The sequence below is a fragment of the Balaenoptera physalus genome, assembly GCF_965194825.1.
Source record: "Balaenoptera physalus genome assembly, chromosome: 8".
In the NCBI taxonomy this organism is placed as follows: domain Eukaryota; kingdom Metazoa; phylum Chordata; class Mammalia; order Artiodactyla; family Balaenopteridae; genus Balaenoptera; species Balaenoptera physalus.
The window spans coordinates 18,125,690-18,147,164 of record NC_138887.1 but is presented as its reverse complement, the minus strand read 5'-3'; the positions used below and the strand labels follow the sequence as shown (position 1 = coordinate 18,147,164).

The 21,475-nt window shown below is 42.0% G+C and overlaps 1 protein-coding gene across 14 annotated transcripts in view; it reads right to left on the bottom strand.

The window, feature by feature from the left end:
* Positions 1-21,475, bottom strand: part of SRPK2 (SRSF protein kinase 2) — a gene marked incomplete at its 5' end in the record, with an annotated part of 247,870 nt that overhangs the window by 41,728 nt on the left and 184,667 nt on the right. For 13 of the 14 annotated variants that reach the window (XR_014266949.1, XR_014266950.1, XM_082473522.1 and 10 more), the window contains 5 exons: positions 5,726-6,208; positions 6,816-7,062; positions 8,598-8,623; positions 9,757-9,922; positions 20,021-20,127. Coding sequence is in view for 12 of the 14 variants with exons in the window: in XM_082473522.1 (XP_082329648.1) it covers positions 5,726-6,208; positions 6,816-7,062; positions 8,598-8,623; positions 9,757-9,922; positions 20,021-20,127 (1,029 nt within the window). The remainder of the gene's footprint in view (positions 1-5,725; positions 6,209-6,815; positions 7,063-8,597; positions 8,624-9,756; positions 9,923-20,020; positions 20,128-21,475) is intronic. The other variant, XM_082473521.1, reaches the window with a different exon arrangement.

The following is a 21,475-nucleotide window of genomic DNA, read 5'->3' as shown; positions in this document are numbered from 1 at the left end:
AAAATGGAATGTGAGGTTTGCAGAACTGGATTCAAATCTGTTTCTACGTCTATAAGTTACAAGACTCTGGCAAATGACTTAAACTCTGAGGCTCAGTTCTCAGTAAAGGAGGAAGAGGAAGGGACCACCCCTCCTCCACCAAAAAATAAAAATGAAAAAAAGACCAAACACAGGAGAGCTACGATAGCGCCTGGCTGGCCAGATCCAGGGGCTCCCCGCTGCCTGCCACCAGCCAGACCACCCTCTGAGGACAGGGCTTCTAAATGGCCCGTGAGGGACCAGCCAAAGCCCCCGCGGCACAGAAAGGATGGGAGGCCAAGCCGTGGCTTCCAGCACCGCAAACCACTGAGATCAAAGGCCTGGCAGCAGAAGAGGATGAAGCGGCAGGTTCTGACTGAGTGAGCTGCCATCAAGGGTGCTTGAGTGGAAAGAGGGGATCTGAAACCGCCACCCTCTCCCAGTCGTTGTTCTAAAGACATCACACACGAATCACTTCAGCTAGAGGAAAAACACCTTAAAAACACAACATCACACATCTTCAGTACAGATCCTCCCCGACTTACGATGGGGTTATGTCCCAAAAAACCCATCTCAAGTTGAAAATATCGTAAGTTCAAAATGCATTCAATTACACATCACCTACCACACGTCATAGCTGAGCCTAGTACCTTCAACATCACTCAGGACACTTACATTAGCCCACAGTTGGGCAAAAACAACTAACACAAAGCCTACTTCATAATAAACTGTGTTGAATATCTCATGTAATTTATTGCATCCTGTACTGAAGTGAAAGACAGAAGGGCTGTCTGGGCACAGAGTGGTTGTACGTGTGCCGGGTGTGCACTCGCGTGATCGCGTGGCTGCCTGCGGGCTGCCCAGCGTCACAAGGTGGGGTCGTGCAGTGTGTCGCTAAACCGGGGAAAGATCGCAATTCAGAACGCGAAGCACAGCTTCTACAGAATGCATTTCGCTTTCGCACCATCGTAAAGTCGAACCACTGTTAATTCAGGGGCCACCTGCACAGTTTCTTTGTACTTAATACCCCTCGTTTATAAGCACTAGACAAAGTCTCTTTGGTGACCTGCTGCTATCCTCCTAGTTCACGTCTGTGCGTGATTACCCAGCGCACAATGCGTTCCAAAAGATGCTAGGGAATTTACCTCAAAATTTTAACTGTATTAAGAACGCAAAGGACGTAAAAGAGAATCAGCTTGCACTTCTTTTCCCAGTGTGCTAGTTTCCTGCTCTAGGTAATCTGTAAAAGGTTCCCTGAGTACAACACTCACAAAGGCCCGTTTAAACACAGGGACGGTCACACCTGCTGTGCAGTCGTACGAGTTTTGCTTTGCCCAGAAATCAGATCCCCTCCCGTGATTCAGGCACTATTATGCAACTACCAGAGCTCTTCCCTGCTCTCTGCTTCTACCAAGGAGGGAATGAAAAGTGGGGAGAGAGAGGCGGGAAGATTTCACTTCGGGAAGGGCTGGAGTCCTCAAGTCATTCTGATAAGCTGGTCTCTGGGTGGCACTGTGCCATCTGAGGTGATCCTAGGAACCAGTAAGATGGCAGCCAGTGGGGCCTCGGTGATGAAACCGCCATCACCACTCATCTGCAAGGCACTGTGCAAGGCCCACACTGACACTTTTATGTTTAAAACATCCTTACAAGGAAGGCATGAATACCCTCTTTATATGCAGGAGATTTAGTACCAGCCTAAAGAAAGAGCAGAACTAGGAGATATAATGCCCAAACCTGACCTATTTGTTCACAAATAGGTATTGTGAGTATTTACTGAGTCCCCTCTATGTGCCAGACATTGCCCTGGCACTGGGAAGAGCATCGACAAGACATACAAGGTTCCGCCACCACACCCCAAATTAGGAAACTCACGCACTCGTTGGGAATATGGGTGATAAATAAAATGAATGATTCACACACCATGTCAAGTAGCTCTATATGCTAAGAAGAAAAACAGAGTGGAGAAAGGAGACGGCTACTGATGAGGGTGTCTGGCCACGGGTGGGGGTGGAGAGGGAGTCTTTTCTGAGAAAGTGGCCTTTGAGGAGAGGCCCGAACAAAGGGAGGCACAGAGGAGAGAAGCTCCGGGCAGAGAAGACAGCAAGTGCAAAGCGCCAAGAGGCAGAAACAAGCTTGCACCCTTGAGAAAGCTCAGAAAGAAGACAGTGTGGGAGGGGCAGAATGAGCAGGGGAAATAGAGGCGGGTGGGGAACGATATGAGAAAGAGCGCGGCCGGGACGGACTGTACAGGGCTGTAAGCTTTAGGGAATGACGCCTCTGCGGGTTATGCTACACGGTCGGGGGGTGGGGGGAATGTGCTTTAAAAAGCTCTCTCGGGACTGTTCCTCGGGGAACAGACTAGGAGCAACAGTGGAGTGAGGAGTGGAGTCATGTTCCAGCAGCCTAGCCAAGCACTGCCACTGACACGGGTCACTACTAGGTGAGGGGGAGAGGATTCAACATACACCTTGCAGGTACCACCCTGCTCCCAGGCCTTTGTGCTTCAGATGTGCTGAGCCCAGATACGTGCTACGGCTCCAGCAGTAATAACCCAAGAGGAACCCTCCTCTTCTCAACCTTCAGTGGCTACAAAACTACTCCAGGGAGAAGAGTTCACATCCTTAGCCTGGCATGTAAGTTCTTTCTCAATCTTCTCACTGTGGCCCCAGCTTTTCTTCTACTATTTCCTAACGTATACATTCTGCTATAACGACAAGGATCTACACAAACTCAGGAAAGGATGTTTCTCTCGCCTCATGTTCTTGTAGTACCTGGTGGCCAACTTCCAGTCTCTAGACCATACGCCTTCCATGTAGGAAACAAAACACCTCCCCTGCGGGAGGCTGTTCACGGTTATCCAAAGACCAGGCTGCAAACCCAAGCCGAGTGCCTCCAAATAAATGACTGGATCAATGAAAAGGTCAGCTTGGTAAGAGACTAGGATCAGTGAAAAAAACAGACCTCCTATTTCTCCCTGATGCAACATTCACGCAACAGCCAGGGTGCTGGGGACAGAATGTGTGCTGGACAAAGTAAAATTCTGACTGTGAATGGGAAACAGTGGGAGAATGGGAAGAATGGAAGAATATAGTCAGGTATCACTGATTTGTTGGTTCATTACTCAATAAATGCTTATCTTAGCACTGAGTTAGATGCTGAGGATACAAAGATAGAAATACACAGCACTCTCAAAGCATTTACCTCCTAGTGAAGAGGAAGACAGTGGAAACGAACAATGAACACACAGTGAAGAAAAGTCTGACCAGCAGGAAAGGAGGGGAACAAGAACTGGGACCTGCCAGGGGACACAGTGAGGACCCAACAGAAGAAAAGAGGTGTGCCCAAACAAACAGGAGGAAGCGCTCCAAGCAGGAGGGAAAGCATCAGCAAAGGCACAGAAGCATGAGCGAGCACGCCATGTTCACACAGACACTTGTTATTATGTCTTAAAAATAAATGGGGAAGGGCTTCCCTGGTGGCGCAGTGGTTGAGAATCCGCCTGCCAATGCAGGGGACACGCGTTCGAGCCCTGGTCTGGGAAGATCCCACATGCCACGGAGCAACTGGGCCCGTGAGCCACAACTACTGAGCCTGCGCGTCTGGAGCCTGTGCTCCGCAACAAGAGAGGCCGCGACAGTGAGAGGCCCGCGTACCGCGATGAAGAGTGACCCCCACTTGCCGCAACTAGAGAAAGCCCTCGCACAGAAACGAGGACCCAACACAGCTAAAAATAAATATAAATAAATAAATAAATTTATATAAAAAAATTCACTTCTTTAAAAAAAATAAATAAATAAAAAATAAATGGGGAAGAGACTACGCTACACTTGAGATTACTAAACCTTTTCACTGTTTTCTCCATCAGTAAAAGATGTTTGAACACTCATTTAAATATATGCATGTTTATAAACTTTACATACTACTGTTCCTATATATCATGTACATTATAAAAAACATTTAAAAAATATCAATAGCAAAAATTACTTGGAGACATGGCCGACTCCAGCCTGGGGCAGGGAAAGTATGAACCTGGGCACATGGCTCTAGAAGAGCAAGGGGGCACCTGAGGAATAACGGGGTCTGTCAAAAGGACTTAAGAGACAACCTGAGGAGGCTCACACAGACCAAATGTGGGATAATCCTGGCATTCAAAAAAAAGCTGTAAACGGTAACACACAATTCGATGTGTTAATTAAAGAGAAAAAAAAAATCCATGAGTCCACAATACGAAGGAATGCGTGAGAGACTGCAGGGAGGGTGGTGTCTCTAGAAAGAGCATGAAAGCCTCCCTCCTTTCCCATACACCACGCCCTACACATCCCTTCCATCTGGATGTTCCTGACTTACATCCTTTTTTGATAAGCTGATTATCCAGCAAGTAAACTGTTTTCCTGAGTTCCGTGAGCTGCTCTAACAAATTATCCAACCCCAGGGCAGCATCACAGAAACCTCTGATTTACAGCTGATTGTTCAGAAGCACAGGTGACAACATGGACTTGTGATGGATGTGGGGGGAGTGCAGGGGGAGACCGACACAGTCTTGTGAGACTGAGCCCTTAACCCTGGGATCTGACACTATCTCCAAGTAGTGTCAGACTTTACTTCAATTGCAAGACACCGAGCTGGTGCCGGAGAACTGTTTAGGTGGGGAGACACCCCTACACACACACTTGGTAACCAAAAGTGTCAGCAGTAATATGGGAGCAGAATGAGAGTAAAGGAGACACAGAGGTGAGTTTTTCCTCAGATGAGGCTACATTCCTCGTGAAAGCATTTTATTTAGCACCTTGAAACCCTCTGGTCAGGGTAAAGGTAATAAACAGGAGCAGAATATGTCTGTCCAATTAAAATATATATATATATCTTTAGGATGACTAGTTGTGGCCAATGAGTAACAGAGAAGAAGGCTTTGCAGGTCTCTCAGCTACTGGAATCAAAGGGGCTGCAGAACATCTTGAGCTATTTGCAGGGCTGGCTCATCAACTGGCTCACCATGTGTTAACATTCTTGCCAGCAGAGGGAGCAGAGGAGGCTTCTGAGCTCTTCCACTGTGGGCCAGAACGGAAACCAACCGTGTGTGACACCCAGGGTTTGCCAACTCAAGTCCCCTAGCATGCCACAGGCAGAGATCTGTCATGTGGCATTCACCCTCAAAATCAGGGTTTGATATACATCATCATCACATTTAAACCCACACTGCTTCCTTTAAAATGTCAACAGAAGAGTCCTATAATCAGGAACAACTTTCAAAATAAAGTAAGACACTTCCTCCTCACTACAAATAAAGAGCAGGCACATTTTTCCTTGAATAGAAACGAAACAAAACAAAGAACCAAAAACTAAATATAACACTGTCAGGTGGAAGTACAAATTGTGAATTAAACTACACATGCTAAAAAGCTACAGGGGTAAGATGCTAGGCTTGGAAGGTTTCTGCCAAGGTATGATCACTAGCTAAAGACAGGAAGAAGGAAAAGAACTCAGAAATGGGATCTGATATGCAAAGAGGAAGAGAAAGCCTAGTGGCACAGAATATATTTTAAATTACATTAACTTACTCATGAGTACAAAAGTAATAAAATGAAAATGGTTAACGCATGCATACACGGCTTTACCATCTCCAGCCAATTCCCTTCACAGCATGTGTCAAGGGTATGACACGTGGGCCACTGAAAGCAGACACCTGATGGGAAGGGACACTTACTTTTTGGCAAATCCCCAGTGCTGGAGGCTGAAACTGTCCTGCTTCTGTCATGGGATGGACTGCTTTCCTCATGCTCGGTAAGCGGGGATCCCTCAGAAAGTGCAGAGCCACAAGCCACAGGTTCTAAGGGCCCAGAGAACAAGGATGTGGAAAACTCTGGAAACTGGGACTCAGGAATTTTATGTCGTCCATTTGGCAATTCACCATTGAATTGTTCGTAGGAGCTGCTATATGTGTAATCGCTCTCTGCATTCGGCTCATCGAGGTTATATTCCTCGGGGTTTGGGCAATCTTCCTCATCATCGTCTTCATCATCCAGCTGCTGTTCCAGTAAGAAGGGACCATTCTCAATATGGCCATTGGTTTTGGGTGATTCTATCCAAGTAGGGTCTACGTTCGCGAGTTCCTGTTCAACATCGTCTTCATCTTTCTCAGTGTTTTCTTTCTCAGTGTCTTCTTTCTCCTCCTGGTCCTCAGCTTCACCTTAAAAAGTTGAAGGGTAAGAATTAGAACTTGTCACTCTCCTTAACAGAGTGCAGTAGGCACTTATCTCCTCCAACAAGAGACAAATTCAAATGTGCTAACTTCATGTGCTACCGAGCAAACCACCTCTTGACTCTCAGGGTAAAATCTTCAGGTACTCTAAATCTTATTTTTCATTTATTAAATAACTGGCCTACTCTTATTAGAAAAACTTAGCTCTTAGGGAAAATGGGCATAAATGGAGCTGTACTTCCATTTCTACCCTCTTCTCTATAATCTTCAGAAAAGGTCTGAGGGTACATTACTGTTAAGTAAAAGCTTAATTACAAAATGAAGGACAATCATTAGCATGATAAAGACATGGTGTTTCTCAGACGTCTGACATTTTAAAAAAAAACTATTTTGAAATATTAACATATTTCTGGCACACATTTTACAAAGCAAGTACCAGACAGCTCCCCACGCTCTCCGATAAGGCCTTGGAGAGAACCACCTTCCTGTCTGAAGCATCAGCGCAGCACCAGGTCACCCTGCACGGTGACCTGGCGGGTCCCTACTGTGGGAGCTCCTGGGCTCCTATGCAGCCCTGTCTCCAGATTCCACTGACCGTTGTTACTCGCAGTCTCACCCTCGGCTGCCTCCTCTAATCCTGCTGTTTTTAGTTTCACCTCTGGGTGGTATTCATCATCTTGCTCATTGGAAGGTACAGCTGATGTGACGTTTTCTTCTATTATTTTCCTTTCAGCTTCTCGCTCCAATTCTTCTATTTCCTGCAGGCGCTTTTCCAATAACTCAGCCTGCCTTTTCTGCTTCTTTTTCAGTTTTTTCTTTTTGTTTTTAGATATTTTTCCTATCTACAACATGTTAAGAAAATACCACAGGTCAGTTTGCTTCTTTTTGAAGCACTACGCAACAGCGTAAGTGCTGGCAGCATGGCAAATACCAACACAGGCTGTTTTTCTCGGGTCGCATTCAATTAAAATCACATGCCCAGACATGAGATCCACATCACGGTTAGGGTTACAGCAAAACCAGAAAAAAAGAAACCAGTGCTAATATCACGTAACGGGACTACCACCGGCCCTTGCCCTTAGAGAGATATAGCTTAAATCCAGCAAGTCTTTCCCCTTTAAACTCTAAGAAGAACTAAATATGCTGAGATACTCTTGACTTTAAACAAGAAGCACCTCTTGCAAGTTTTATTTGCTGCTGCCTGTCTATAAAGTAACAATGTCCCCTCTCCTTAACTGTCTTACTCAACTGCCTGCCAAATCAGGTGTATTTCATTCACTGTTGGTCAATAGCACTGTTTGCGTTTGGGTCTCACACACTGAGCTGTTATCAACAGCCAAGACTGCAGGAACTGTAAAAAATGAGCACATGAAGTAAAGGGAAAAAAGAAAAAGCCATGGTTTCAGTCTGCCTCCAATCATGGCGAGCTGACTTGGAAAGTACTGGCAACGAGAGCCTCCAGTCTTGCACAGAATCAATAATCAAAACAAGCTGCTCAAGCCACAGCAGAACTCAGCAGGCCAGGTGGAATAATTCTTACAGTTCCCTCTCCTAGTAGGACTTCCATTCCAAACTGAGGGCTGCTGGCAGCACTCTGAAGTTCTGCACATTTCCTTCCAAAAGCTTTTGGTTCATAAAGATCTTTTAAAACTCGTAGATGACCCATCAACTCAAGACGTATATATATAAATATAAATAAATAAATAAATATATATATATATATATATATATATATTTTTTTTTTTTTTTTTTTTTTTTCCCCCTATGCTCGACTAGAACCAAGCCAGGTTTAGCTCTGCTGGGGTAGGATTTAATTCCAAACAGCTTGTTTCACTTGCTCTCATTCAGCATTTTGACAGGACCACAAAGATAATACTCTTTCATATTTAACTACTACCTGGAAAAAAAAAAAAATCAGAACAGCAGCTTCAGAAAAACAGGTAACTTAGAGGCAGATCAGAAATAATATAAAGTGTTTTTGGAACAATCACACTTAAAACCCTATCTCTATAACCTCACATTTTACCAGACTCAGCCTAGAGCACTCCAGAAAGTGCATGAGGAAAACAAAGATAGAATTTGGGGCAGCTCTAATTATCCCCCAACTCTAAAAATCACTTCACCTTATCAAAACATTGTCTTACATATTCAAGGATACCCAGCATCTATAAACATGACTGTCTTTTACATTAAAATACATTACAACATCTGTGATTGAGAAAGGAACAAAAAAATGCACAACCAATTCCCCCAAACAATCCTTAATGAAAAATTGTTGCAGAAAGAAACAAAAACTAATGTTACAATTCGAAAAGTTCAATAATGAATAGTCACTTTTGACAGGGAGCTGAATATAAGTATATGTGTAAGTACTTACAGGTTTTTGCTGTGGAGCAGTACTCACTAAAACAAAACAAAATAAAATGAACATTTAGAGCAAAATAGATACTTATCTTTATGTAGGTAATCTGAACTGTAAAATGAAATAACTACTGTCTTTTAATGGCTATGCAACTTCAACACCTGTTGAATACTAAAACTTCTGAATCAGAGAGACCTAAAGTTTATCCAACTCAAACAAATGACTGGCTCTTAAAAGGCAAAGCCATAGTGGTTCATATGGAGTCATTTCTCTTACTTAACTAAAATTAAATACTCATTCATTTCAAAAACAGACAATCCCAAAGCACTGACTGATAAGAAAATGGAGACGAGTCATCCAGCCAAATGTGTTTAAAGACAATGAAATGAACAATTCACTTACACAACTATGTTTGAAAACTATTTCACAAGTTTATACAACTAAAGTTAAGTCCAATACTGCAGCAAATATTCTAGAAATCACATGAACAGACTTGGCCAGTGTCAGAAGCTTGATAGACTATGGTTCCGTGATCTAAAAAACACCCTGATGTTAGAAAACGAGATTCAGAAGTGGTACATGTCCCAAGAGCCCCAGGCAGACAGAGGGCTTTTGCCCTGCAGTCCTCGTGCCTGCCTGACAACACACTAGGGCAGAGAGCACGTGAAGAGAGGGTGAAAGCACCGTCCACACTTCACTGCGAACACCACAAAGAAAACTACATACACCAATACTCAAGTCAGTTGGTCTTCTCCCACCCTGAAGTCTTTTGAAACTAATGCGAAATCCACCAGCTAGACTGAGATTGATGTAGCCGTGCTCACTGGAGTCAAGGAAGCACTCTGATGACTGAACGTCGGCTACATGAGACCTCTTGCTATTAACAGACATCCCTCTGCACAGAAGTGGGCAACACAGGACAGTGTTCTAAGGAGATGAAGCAGCAGGTAAGAATTCAATGACCTTTTAAGGGGGGACAAAGTAATTCAAATATTAAAGTACAACTTAACTGGGGCATCTTCCTGCTCAAGAAAAAGGTCTAGCTGCTTCTAGTCATCAGGCTCTTACAAAAGCTCCTAATACATACACATCTGACTCAACTGCCCCCAGTGTACAACTCGGCAGGCTCTCAATGCCCCGCACAGACTGAAACAAAGCTGACGCAGCCCCTCACCTGCAGACCCCGAAGGAGGAGGAGCGCCCGCTTTCTGCCACTCAGTGGCCTCGGCTGCCATCCTTCTCACATAGGCATCGTCCACGCACATCAAGATGTTTTCCGGCTTTATGTCGGTATGAATGATCTTGCACTTACTGTGTAGATAATCTAACCCCTGAAGGACCTGATCATGTGAAATCAAGAGAGGAGGTGACTTATTAATACCTTTATTATTTAACATTTGTTTGTAAAATAGTTAAAATCATTACAAGGCACAAAATACAATGGATACAAAGGGTTTTAGTAAAAATCTTCCTCCCACCCCCATAGGAAGCCAGCTCTTCCCCAGAAGCAAGCAATGTGTATCATCCTGGAAATAATTTATGCTCATGGAAGCAAATGCATCTATACTTATACTCTTTTAAATAACAACTTCAGTGAGATATAATTTACATGTCACACAATTCACCCTTTTAAGGGTACCATTCAATGGTTTCTAGATGTACAGCCCTCACCACTATCTAATTTAGAACATTTTCATCACACAAAGAAGAAACACTGCACACCCATTAGCTGTCACTCCCCCTCTCCTTCCAACTCCTCCAGCCCTAGGCAACCGCTAATCTACTTTGCTGGGTTTGGACATTTTATATAAGTGGAATGATACAGAGTGGTCTTTTGTAACTGGCACAGTACTTCCATGGTTCATCCATGGGTAGCATGTATCAATACCTCATTTCTTTAAATGCCAAATAATATTCCATTGAAAATACCACATTTCATTCACTTGATGAATATTTGAGTTGTTTCCATTTTATGGCTATTATAAATAAGATTGCTATGAGCATTCACGTACAAGTTTTTGTGTGGACACATGTTTTTATTTTTCTTGGGTATGTGCCTAGGAGTGCAGTCGTTGGGTCATACGGTAGCTCTATATTTAGCCTTTCAATGAGCTGCCAAACTGTTTTATACTATGGCTGCACCATTTTACACTCCAATCAGCAACGTGCGAGGATTCCAATTTTTTCATCATGGCCAATACTTGTCTTTTTATTTTAGTCACCCTACTGGGTATGAAGTGTGTATCTCATTGATCTGCATTCCCATAATGGCTAATGATGTGTGTACATTTTTAATATTGCAGGAAAGGACGATTAAATAGCCCTGATATCCAGGCAACAGTATAGCACTGAACTAAAAGAAAATGCTCAGCCAAGATATTCATGTACTTATTATATATATCATATACATATCATATATATCACAAAAATTACAGAGTATGGTGACCTAAATGCAAGGCCAAAGTTTTTCTGGAATTATTTCCATTAGAGGGGAATTGTTTCAATTCTTTCCATAAGGAAAAAAATATTTTAAAAATACAGTTCATGTTCCCATACATCAGAAACTCTACAAGCTCAATAAACGTTAACATTTGATAAACATCCTCATTCAAACACTGTAAGTCATTTAGGGGCCTTGACGACACTAGACAAGTAAGTGAGAAAAAGACAAGCAGAAGATATATAATATCAATCAGCTCTGACAAGTTCTCAGCAAAAAACCCAATGCTCCTGTCTACCTTGAGTTCCTGGCTAAACAATCTTAACAGACGACAAAACATTAGTAAGTCAAGGGAAAGAGGTTTCAGAAGAAAATGAAAGGGAGACCTGTCTCTTAAACAAGATGAAAATCCCCACACATATCTAAAAAAACTTTTCCTTGGAAATACTTTTACATGACTTCACTGACTGAACAACAGTCGAGCTCCTGTAACAGACCATACACCCCTTCTAGATGTTTGACACACAGCAACAGAAGTTCCCTGTCTCCATTGGGCCTTGACTTTTTACCTTAGAATTAATATTGACTGTTTTAGATAATACTTCGATTAGAATATGTTTAAATTATGTTTAAAATGTCAAAGAACCAATAGGAAGAAAGAGATCATTATATATTTCCATAGAGATAAGGTTATAATCCTGAAGGGAACACAATCTAATGAGCCTGTATGTTATTCACTGGCATTCACGTATCTTCTTTGAACAAACTGAAATATCATGTGGAGTTTTTATATCTGAATAACAAGAGAAATTATGAGAAGTACAAGAGATTAATGGACAGGTACACTGATGACTTCCAGCCTGCAGAAGTAAAAGGAATTAAGAGTTTTTAGAAACTTTAAACTGTTTTAAATTATTCCAACTGAAACTTCATTTCAATCATCAAATATTAACTCAAAGTTAAAATGTCAGCATCTTTCCAAAAATATCTTTTCACCACCACCCATGCACAAGTTGCTCCTAACTTTCTACCTTAGTTCTTTCATAGTTCTTAGGTTGTTTTACTGTGCGAGACTCAGGTAAGAGTTAATGTGATCCAGTATCCAAAGGTGTTAAATGAATTCCAATGACAATGAGGCACCTGAGAGGACAAAAGTGTTCTCAGAAAGAATTTAAGGTTCCAGATTTTTAATACTGGCTGTTGCACTCAACTGGGTTAACCTTCCTCAAGAAGCACAGCTTGTGTCTGACAATGAACAGAAGGAACAGACTATCACCGGGATAAATTAAGTTAATTAAGATAATGCAAATCTTAAAGGAAACAGTTAAGAGACAGCATGGAGCACTGTTAAATCATGACCTTGGGACTCAGACCACTCCTGTATTACTGCTCAATCACTCATTCACTAGGCAAGGTACTTAAGCTGCCTGAGCTTCCATTTTCATATCTATAAAAGGGGGAACATATCCATTAGACAGAAATATGGTAAGAATTAGAAATAATGTATGGAAAACTCACAAATACAAGGTCTAGCTCACAGGAAACTCAAACTAAATGGTAGAAATGAACTAAGTCAGAAGACTTGTATTGATACTGACTTAATAACCATAACTTATTAAATTTCTAAGTCACTTATTAAATTTCTCCGGGTCTCATTTCTCCCATCTATAATATGAATGGGCTCTACCTGATAAAACTCTGATTCTTTTTATTCTACACTAATATATTTTTAAAAAAATCTTTAGCTATAAGAAGAATGGTTTTATTTTCAAAAACAGTATTTCTGTTCTCAGCCAGTGAAGTTAAAGCAATTAAGCACCCCAGAATCCAGAATCAAACAATAATGATGGGCAATCTTACAACCATTTACGTTGAATAATTATGATCATGAAAAAAAGACAATCAACGAATCAAGCTTCATGCCCCAGGATAGACCTCTATTGCCTCACTTGTCCTATCACAGCATGCGTCTCTCTTGCCTACAAACCATACTTAGCCTCACCAGCAGGAGGCAGCACAGGCCGCAGAGATCCTCGGCTGCCATCCGCTTGACCAGGAGTCGGCGGCGATCAGCGTAGCCACAGAGGGGCCAGGGACAGGGCTGCATCCCACTTAGGGGACGGAGATCACACCCCAGGGCGGGGCCAGTTTTCTGCATGCGAGTCAGCAGCAGTGCAGACCTGGAGGCAGAGTCCGGGCTGGGAGCCAGGAGACCCTGCTCTGGTTCAGGAACTGACTAGCTATGGCTCCCCTTCCCTGACCTCAAATTCAGCCAGAAAACAAGGGCTTGGTCAGCACAGTCTCTGACATTTCTTTCTAGGCACCTATGAACCGTGTCAGAGACCGTCTGTTATGGTGTTAACAACATAAACTGGCTCTTCTCCACCCCGGCGTGCTAGAAATAGGTCCTGTCGCAGACATAGAAGGAGGGAGTTGGGGATAATGTGGAGGTTTCACTTGAAGGTGTCTCTCTGGCCTGCTGGCCACCCAGAGGGAGCTTCCTCCCAAATTCTAAAATGCACAGAGGAACACAAGGACAGCAACTGTCCACACTGTCTCCTGATTCTGGTCACAACGTGGGCACCTTATTAACAAAGGACACAGGGCGAGCAGACGAGGCAAGGCCTTGTGACGCAGCGCCCAGGGAAACCAGACCAGCAGCACTGCTCTGAGACACTGATGCTTGCAGGGGTGGAGGGGGACAGCAGAGGGCTCTCCTCAAGCCAGAAGCTTTGCTACTGGAAAGCGAAGGCACCCACCGGATCTCTCTTCCTCGCTAGGACAGACAGGAGGTAAGTGCTACAAGCTGCTCAGACAGCACATGCCAGACTGAATGGAGAAGTGTGGCAAATACCTGCCTCAATCACAGAGGAAAAGGACCAGGGGACACGGTCCTCATCCGCTCTGTCCCGAAATCGCCGTCTGCTCCTCCTTCTTTCTAACTCTGACTAGTGAGAGCTAATGAGAAAATTCAGCAGCTGTACTTCACTCGTGAACATGGTCAGGATGAAAGATAAAACACTGCGCCCAGCACTGAGGAAGCACACAGGAATGAGCTGGGAAAGGGGCTCAACTCCCTTGAAGGAAGCGACTTCCCCGAACTTCTGAGCTGCATACCCAACATTTTGAGGAGGAGAATTCCAAGTTAGTACAGAATCATATGTACTACCACACTGATCAAATCCAAGAACATAAAAATGTTTACCAACTTAAAATTAATTTTCTATTCTAAAATTGAACAATACTGGCTTGATCATAATGCATTCATTGACAAAAGGACCAGTGAGATCATTTAAATGGTAAATAAAGACTAAGTGTAGACAAACATAGAAGTAAACCATTTCCACAAACAGAGACATGAATGCATCCTCTTCACAAGACATGCTATCATTTAAAATGCTCCCCAGTCTTCCTATGCAGACATTTCACACTACCCGGCAGTCAAGAGCATGGATTCCGGATTGCACCACCTGTATTCCAGTCTTGATTCCCCACAGTAACTGTGGGCCTGGGGAAAACTTTCAACACCTTCCTCAGAGTGGAGGTAAGAACACCTCTGGCCTCACAAAGCTGTGGTGAGGACTAGACAGCATAATACAAAGAAAGCACTTAAAACTGTGAGTGCCTGAAAGAGCATAATAAATGTTAGTGACAAGCATGATAACACAAAGAGTAACGATAATTCAAAAATCCAGGGCTGCACGCTGTACCTATGTATCGTAGCAAAGTCATCAAAATCAGAGCCTTGCCCTTACCAAGCTTCATTTAACGGCAAGCAGCCACTTCTTCACAAGGCTTCTGGAAAGGGCAATGAATTAAACCATAAGGTTTTAAAAAGTAAAATACCAGCTACCCTTTGGAGTACAGAAGAAAATAAAAGTTTAAAGAACAGCAACAGGGACTTCCCTGGTGGCGCAGTGGTTAAGAATCCGCCTGCCAATGCAGGGGACACGGGTTCGAGCCCTGGTCCGGGAAGATCCCACACGCCGCGGAGCAACTAAGCCCGTGTGCCACAACTACTGAGCCTGCGCTCTAGAGCCCACGAGCCACAACTACTGAGCCCTCGTGCCACAACTACTGAAGTCTGCATGCCTAGAGCCCATGCTCCACAACAAGAGAAGCCACCGCAATGAGAAGCCCGTGCACCGCAACTAGAGAAAGCCTGCGCGCAGCAACGAAGACCCAACGCAGCCAAAAATAAATAAGTTAATTAATTAAAAAAATAATAATAAAGAACAGCAATAGCATTTTAAAGCCCCATCACCTGTGGTACACCTTGAATGCACCACAAATAACAAACACTGACAACACGGCACCCTTTTTCTTCTTTCGGCTTTAGAAATAAAAGCTAAACACAAAATAGACTTCAATAAAGCTGATTTTAAAAGGAAAAGAAATGAAAGCTGGGAGGCAAATACACCCCACGCCTGAGGCCAGAGAAGCAGCCTGGGTGAGGCAAGGGGGTGTCCTCACCACGATCACCAGAAACCAGAGGATGGCCCTTCCTGACCGTGCACAAGGTCACCAGGGCGAAGCAAGGACAGTTAAGAACTGATCAGAAGATTGATAATAGTGTATAGGAAACCCTGGAAAAGCAAGTGATTCAACTGTGCTGTGACTTTTCAAAAATAAGTGGGAACCTTTATCTACAAACCCTTCAGATCACAGAAAGGTCAGCCACTTTGTACAGTAAGAATAAGAGGAACACACATTTCTTCTTTCATTTAGGGAAAACTAACCTCTCAAAAACATTTCTTGACTTCCTACGATGTGAAGGAAGCTACAAAGAGATGTGAAACCTACAACACATGATCTGGGACTCCCAGTGCTCAGAATATGCAGCTGGGGAGACAGGACGGCTACTCTGTGCTGGTCACCATGCTGAAAGCTTTATCAGCAGTCCCTCCAAACTCATTTCCACAATAAAGCCACAAATTATGCATTATCATCCTGATGTGACAAATGAGGACACAGGCTTACAGAAGTTAAGTAATTTGATCAGGGTCACAAAGTAGTAAGTGCCAAAGTTAGAATTTGAAATTAAGTCTATTGCCAAGACTTAAGTGTACTCATTACTCTTTCCTCCATTCCAGTGGTTCTCAGTAAAAGGAAATTTTGCCTCCTCGAAGACATTTCACAAAGTTCAGAAATATTTTTTTAAGTGTCACTGCTGGCGTGGTCCTGGCTGAGACAGACATCTAGTGGGCAGAGGCCAGGGATGCATCTAAACAACCTACAAGGCACAGGGCAGGTCCCTACAAGAAAGGACTATCCAGTCCAAAATGTCAGTAGTGCCAGGGTTGAGAAACTTTGGCCTACACTATAAGACCCTGCAATCATTAAGAAAGGACCAAGTGTAGGCTGCAGCCATCCTTCCCCAAGGAGGGAAGAAATATTGCTCTTAACTAGGGTAGAATGGGAAGCCTTTATCACAGAAGTGGAATTTTGGTTGAGGCTTTATAAACATGGGTAGAATAGAAAGAATGGTATTTTCTACAGCCTAGGACAAAAGAAATAAACCAAAGATGTGGAGCTTAAAAAATGGCAAAGTGAGTACTTTCTCTAAATACCCTACAGAAAACTAGTAAAAATTTATGTATAAAAATTCTGGTAAAACAGCATGTGTTTATAAATGCTTGGGACATCTCTGAATATTCGTAAGATAAACCATCACTTGGTTGATTCCAGAAGGGAAACTGTGTACCTGAAGGACACTTAACAAGTCATACCTACTTAAACGATTAATTAATTAATGGGGAAAAATTTACCTGCCAGGAGGTAAGAGCTAAATTGGGGTTTCTAAGGGGAAATACGGGCTTTCACTAGATGGCAGAAGACCTTAAACAGGTTCACAAGAAGAGCAATGATTTAACTTTTATTGGACATAAGCTGAGTACAAGTCCAAAGATATTATTTGCTGCTTGGGAAAATGGTAAATGCATGTGCTCCGAAGCCAGACTACCTGGGTTTGAATTCCTGCTCCACCACATACACTTGTTATTTCTTGACTAGGGCCAAGTTACCTAACCTCAGTTCCACTTCCATAAAATAAAGACAGGAAAAATACCTATTTCATAGACTTATTGTGAGGATTCAATGCATTAAAATTTGCAAAGTACTTAGAACTATGCTTGGCACATAGTAAGCACTGAATAAACATTTATAATTATTAATAGCAGTATCCCTTTACATCTTAACAATAATCTAATAATGAAGGTACCATTATTATTCTCATTTTATTGGTGATGAAATTATGGCTTAAAGAGATTAAGTAACTTGGCCAAAGTCCTTTAGCTAGAGTAGGGTATACAGTTGTCCCTCAGAATCTGCAGGGGTTTGGTTCCAGGACACCTACCCACCCTTCGCGGATACCAAAATCCACAGATGCTCAAGTCCCTTATAATAAAAGGGCAGCAGTATTTGTATGTAATCTACACAATCCTCCCACATACTTTAAATCATCTCTAGATTACTTAAAATATTTTATACAATGTAAATACTGTGTAAATAATTGTAAATAAAATGTAAATGCTATGTAATAGCTGCCTGCACAGCGAATTCAAATTTTGCTTTTTGGAACATTCTGGAATTTTTTTCCCCGAATATTTTCAATCCATGGTTGGCTGAACCCATGGACACACAGAACTGTATTTGACACCAACACCCAAGCTCTTTATCACTCTATACATTGCTTCATGAAAGCCAACAATATTAAGCTTCAACAACAGGCAATGAAAAGCCACTAAAGCCTTCTAGATAGGGATACGAACTATTAAAACAAAGTTTTACTTAGGAAAGTAACTGCCAACAGAAAAGAGAATAAACTGACGTGAAGAAGTAGAATAAGATGGGCTGGACTCTGGCAGAGTAGATAGAAGCTTGTGAAAAGGTACTGGCTGGAGGTGATAAGGACCTGAACTAAGGATGGCGGCGCTGGAAACGGAAAGAACAACAGGAGAAATATATATGGCCAGGAGGGATCGATGGCTAGGTGACCAGGGGAGCGTGGTGGGAGACAGCAACAGGGATGAGTGAAACACAGTCAGCTACACTGGACTTCAAAGTTGACGGAGGCCACACAGTGTAAGAATATTAGAAAGCTGGCCTACCTTGTCGTGTTCTGGGGAGTGACAGAGCTGAGTAGGTCTATTAATAAAGGATCTTCCAAGTACTACCCAGAAGTCAAAAGTACTGAACCCACAGGATGGATCAAAGGGAATGAAGGGAAATTCAGGCATATAGATTATTACCTGGGATATATAACAACTTACTACTTTGAAAGTTACAAGTTTAGGGGGAAAAAAAATATCCAGATTTCATGATAATATTTTTCTTAAAGAAAATTAAAGATGGGTTGACACCAGAGCAAAACAAACCTTCTATTAACACTACCTACAAGAACTAAGTGCAGACCACATAAAATCAAAATTCCATCTTGAAACCAATAAAACACTACAAGAGTTCTTACTCTCTAAGGCACAGTGTACATGAATTAAAGTGAGGATAACACATTCATTAAGTCATTTGTTCATTCACTAACTATGCATTAAAGTTCCATTAAACTCCAAGAATTTCATCTTTAGAGTTAAAGACTCTTTTACTTGCTAAGTAAGGCAAGATTTTGTTTTTCCATTCTGGAATACAAAATAAATATCGACGGTTCATCTGCTAATTCGCCTTCTCCCAACACTGCCAAGCCTGAGTTATGGTGACACCTAGAGCAGCAGTAGACATCTTAGAAAGTATAGGGTTCAAAGGAATGAGGGAACCTGTGTGATATACATTCGAACTGATATTTCTGAAATTATTTGCTTTTTGTTAAAATATGTACATCTTTTAATATTTCCAGGATTTATCAGAGATAAATCAGAAATTTTAAATTGGATAATTAAATTTTTTCAGGGGACTTCCCTGGTGGCGCAGTGGACGAGACTCCAGGCTCCCAGTGCAGGGGGCCCGGGTTCGATCCCTGGGCAGGGAACTAGATCCCACATACATGCCACGACTAAGAGTTCGCATGCCACTAGAGAAGTCTGCACGCCTCATCAAAAGACCCTGCGTGCCGTAGATAAGACCCAATGCAGCCAAATAAATACATAAATATTAAAAAAAAAAAATTATGGATCAAGGCCTGTATTTCAGGTCTAGAAGCCCCAGGCAGGTCTAGCTCAAGCTCTGGGCCTGGGGACAAGGAAGGGGCTCCAAACCACCTAGCCCTCTTCTCAAGCAAACCAAGCAACCTCCCTGATATTACTTACGCTGCAGAAATATGCATGGTAATTATCCATTATATCAGAATAGGTAATCCAGAATAAAGCGTATCTGCAACTTTCCTAATTTAGGCTCTAAGGGCAATGAGTCAAAGACTGGTATGCTCCATGCAGAAAACTGAATCTGGTAAACATTTCTAATTAGAAGGAAATCTTCCGTATGTGTATACTTCCATTCTATAAATATCTGCTGCAGCATCAACACCGAACCACACACTAACAGAAGGTTTTCTATTGTCAAGGCAATTGAACGAAGTACAAATACAATACTCCATATATAACTTAAACATTCCTTAAATTATCTTTCATTTATCCTTCATCCAAATACGTAGAAATATCAAATAAACACAATACATTATATGTTTTTTTCTGTATTATTTTCTAAGGAACTAAGTGGGACATTTTGTAGTAATGATACTGGATAAAACAATTTCTCATTTTACTGTATCACTTACCTGAAAAAAGATCCATATGCCAAAAGAAATATATGCTTGACATTTACATATTGCTCCCTTTACAAGACAGAATGGCTTATCATTAACTAAATACAAAACTGCTTTAATAAGTTCAAAATGTTATGCACTGTGATGTATGTATTTATTTCTAAAACTGGAGAGAGAGATATATGTGTTTGTGCATTTTTTTTTTTTTTTTTTCAAACAGGAATTCGTGTTGAAAGGCTAGCCAGTTAGGTATTGGGAGCTGGGGGCTGCCGTCATAAGCCTCACCTGTCGAATAATGCTCTTCACGCAACGTACTGGGAGGCCTTGGTAGTTGGATTTTATGATCCACTTGAGGAGATGGTGGCCAAGCACTTCGAAGACCATGCAGACATCTGGGACAGGGTTAAGGATCATTTCTGGGTACATTTCCTGCAGTGACGGAATTACTAAAAGCAGCATCATTGTGGCACTTGGCAAAACAATTATTTCTTTATAAAATGCAACTTCAATGCTATCAATAATACCAAAAGTGGTCATTTGCTGTTCCTCACCTAAATAGAAAGATCTAACATGTACTAAGTACCTACCATGTGCCATATATGATTTAATGTGTACTCATAACAACATAAGGAATGAGGAGAGTAAACCTCGGGGAGTTTAAAGAACCCTCCTGCCTGACACCATCCAAAGGTGGCAGAGTCATGACTCAACCCCACACTTACCCGCGCTCTCAAGCACACTTCTCCTGACAATCAGCCTTAACGAAAATGAACAAGACTGAAACCTCACAGAAACTGATGAGGAAAAGAATAGAGAACTCTCCCGCCTTAAGTGTCCTGCCTGCTTACCTAAATTTCTATCCTATACATCACATAAAACACTTTATAAAACAGAAATTTACCAAACACAGTGAAGACATTTAATCTTTTCCTTCAGTAATATCTTTCACTGGGTCACTAGATCAATTTTAATTTTTTAAGTTTTTAAGAACGTATGATCACAATTTAAGACATGGCATGGCCATTAAGACCAACCTATGATAATGAAATCTCAGAAATCTGGGTTTTGTTTTCAACAGAAATTCTAGTCAACCACTGACCCTCCAGAACTGTGAGCCACCAAAGTCCCACATATAAATATATTCATGTCATTCATACAGAAAGATTTTAAATGGCTCTGAAACCCTTTGAGAATATTTTGTTCACCCCTGGAGACCTATATACAGGCCTATAAGGTCAGATGAGTTAATATTTTTTACAATATCTGGATCTACCACATCATCATAGTAACTATTGCTTTAAGTATCTTTAATAAAAATAAGAAAAATATTTCTATGACACAGGACAGCATATGTGCTACAGACTTATGCATAGATGATCTAAAGCTAGAAGTTCCTTACTATTTCCCAAGCTCATTAAAAAAATGGCAACTAAGGTCTAAAGTTACTAGCAGGCATAGAGCCGAAGCCCAAAGGCTTCTAAATTATGACCTGAGTGTTCTCAAAGCATTGACAAATATGGACTACTTATCAGTAGAAATAGCCACTGGAATGTATTCAATATATATCAAAAAAAAACTCCATTTACCTACAAATCAGGTGTTTTCTCCAAAGAAACCCTCTCTCTATCAGCTGTCTTAAGAACTGCCTCCCAGATCTGATGCAAGAGGAAGGGCTGCCCTGCCTGCACATAAACAAACAGGCTCACTTGGAGACCAGGGGCAGAGAAGGACCAGCTCTAT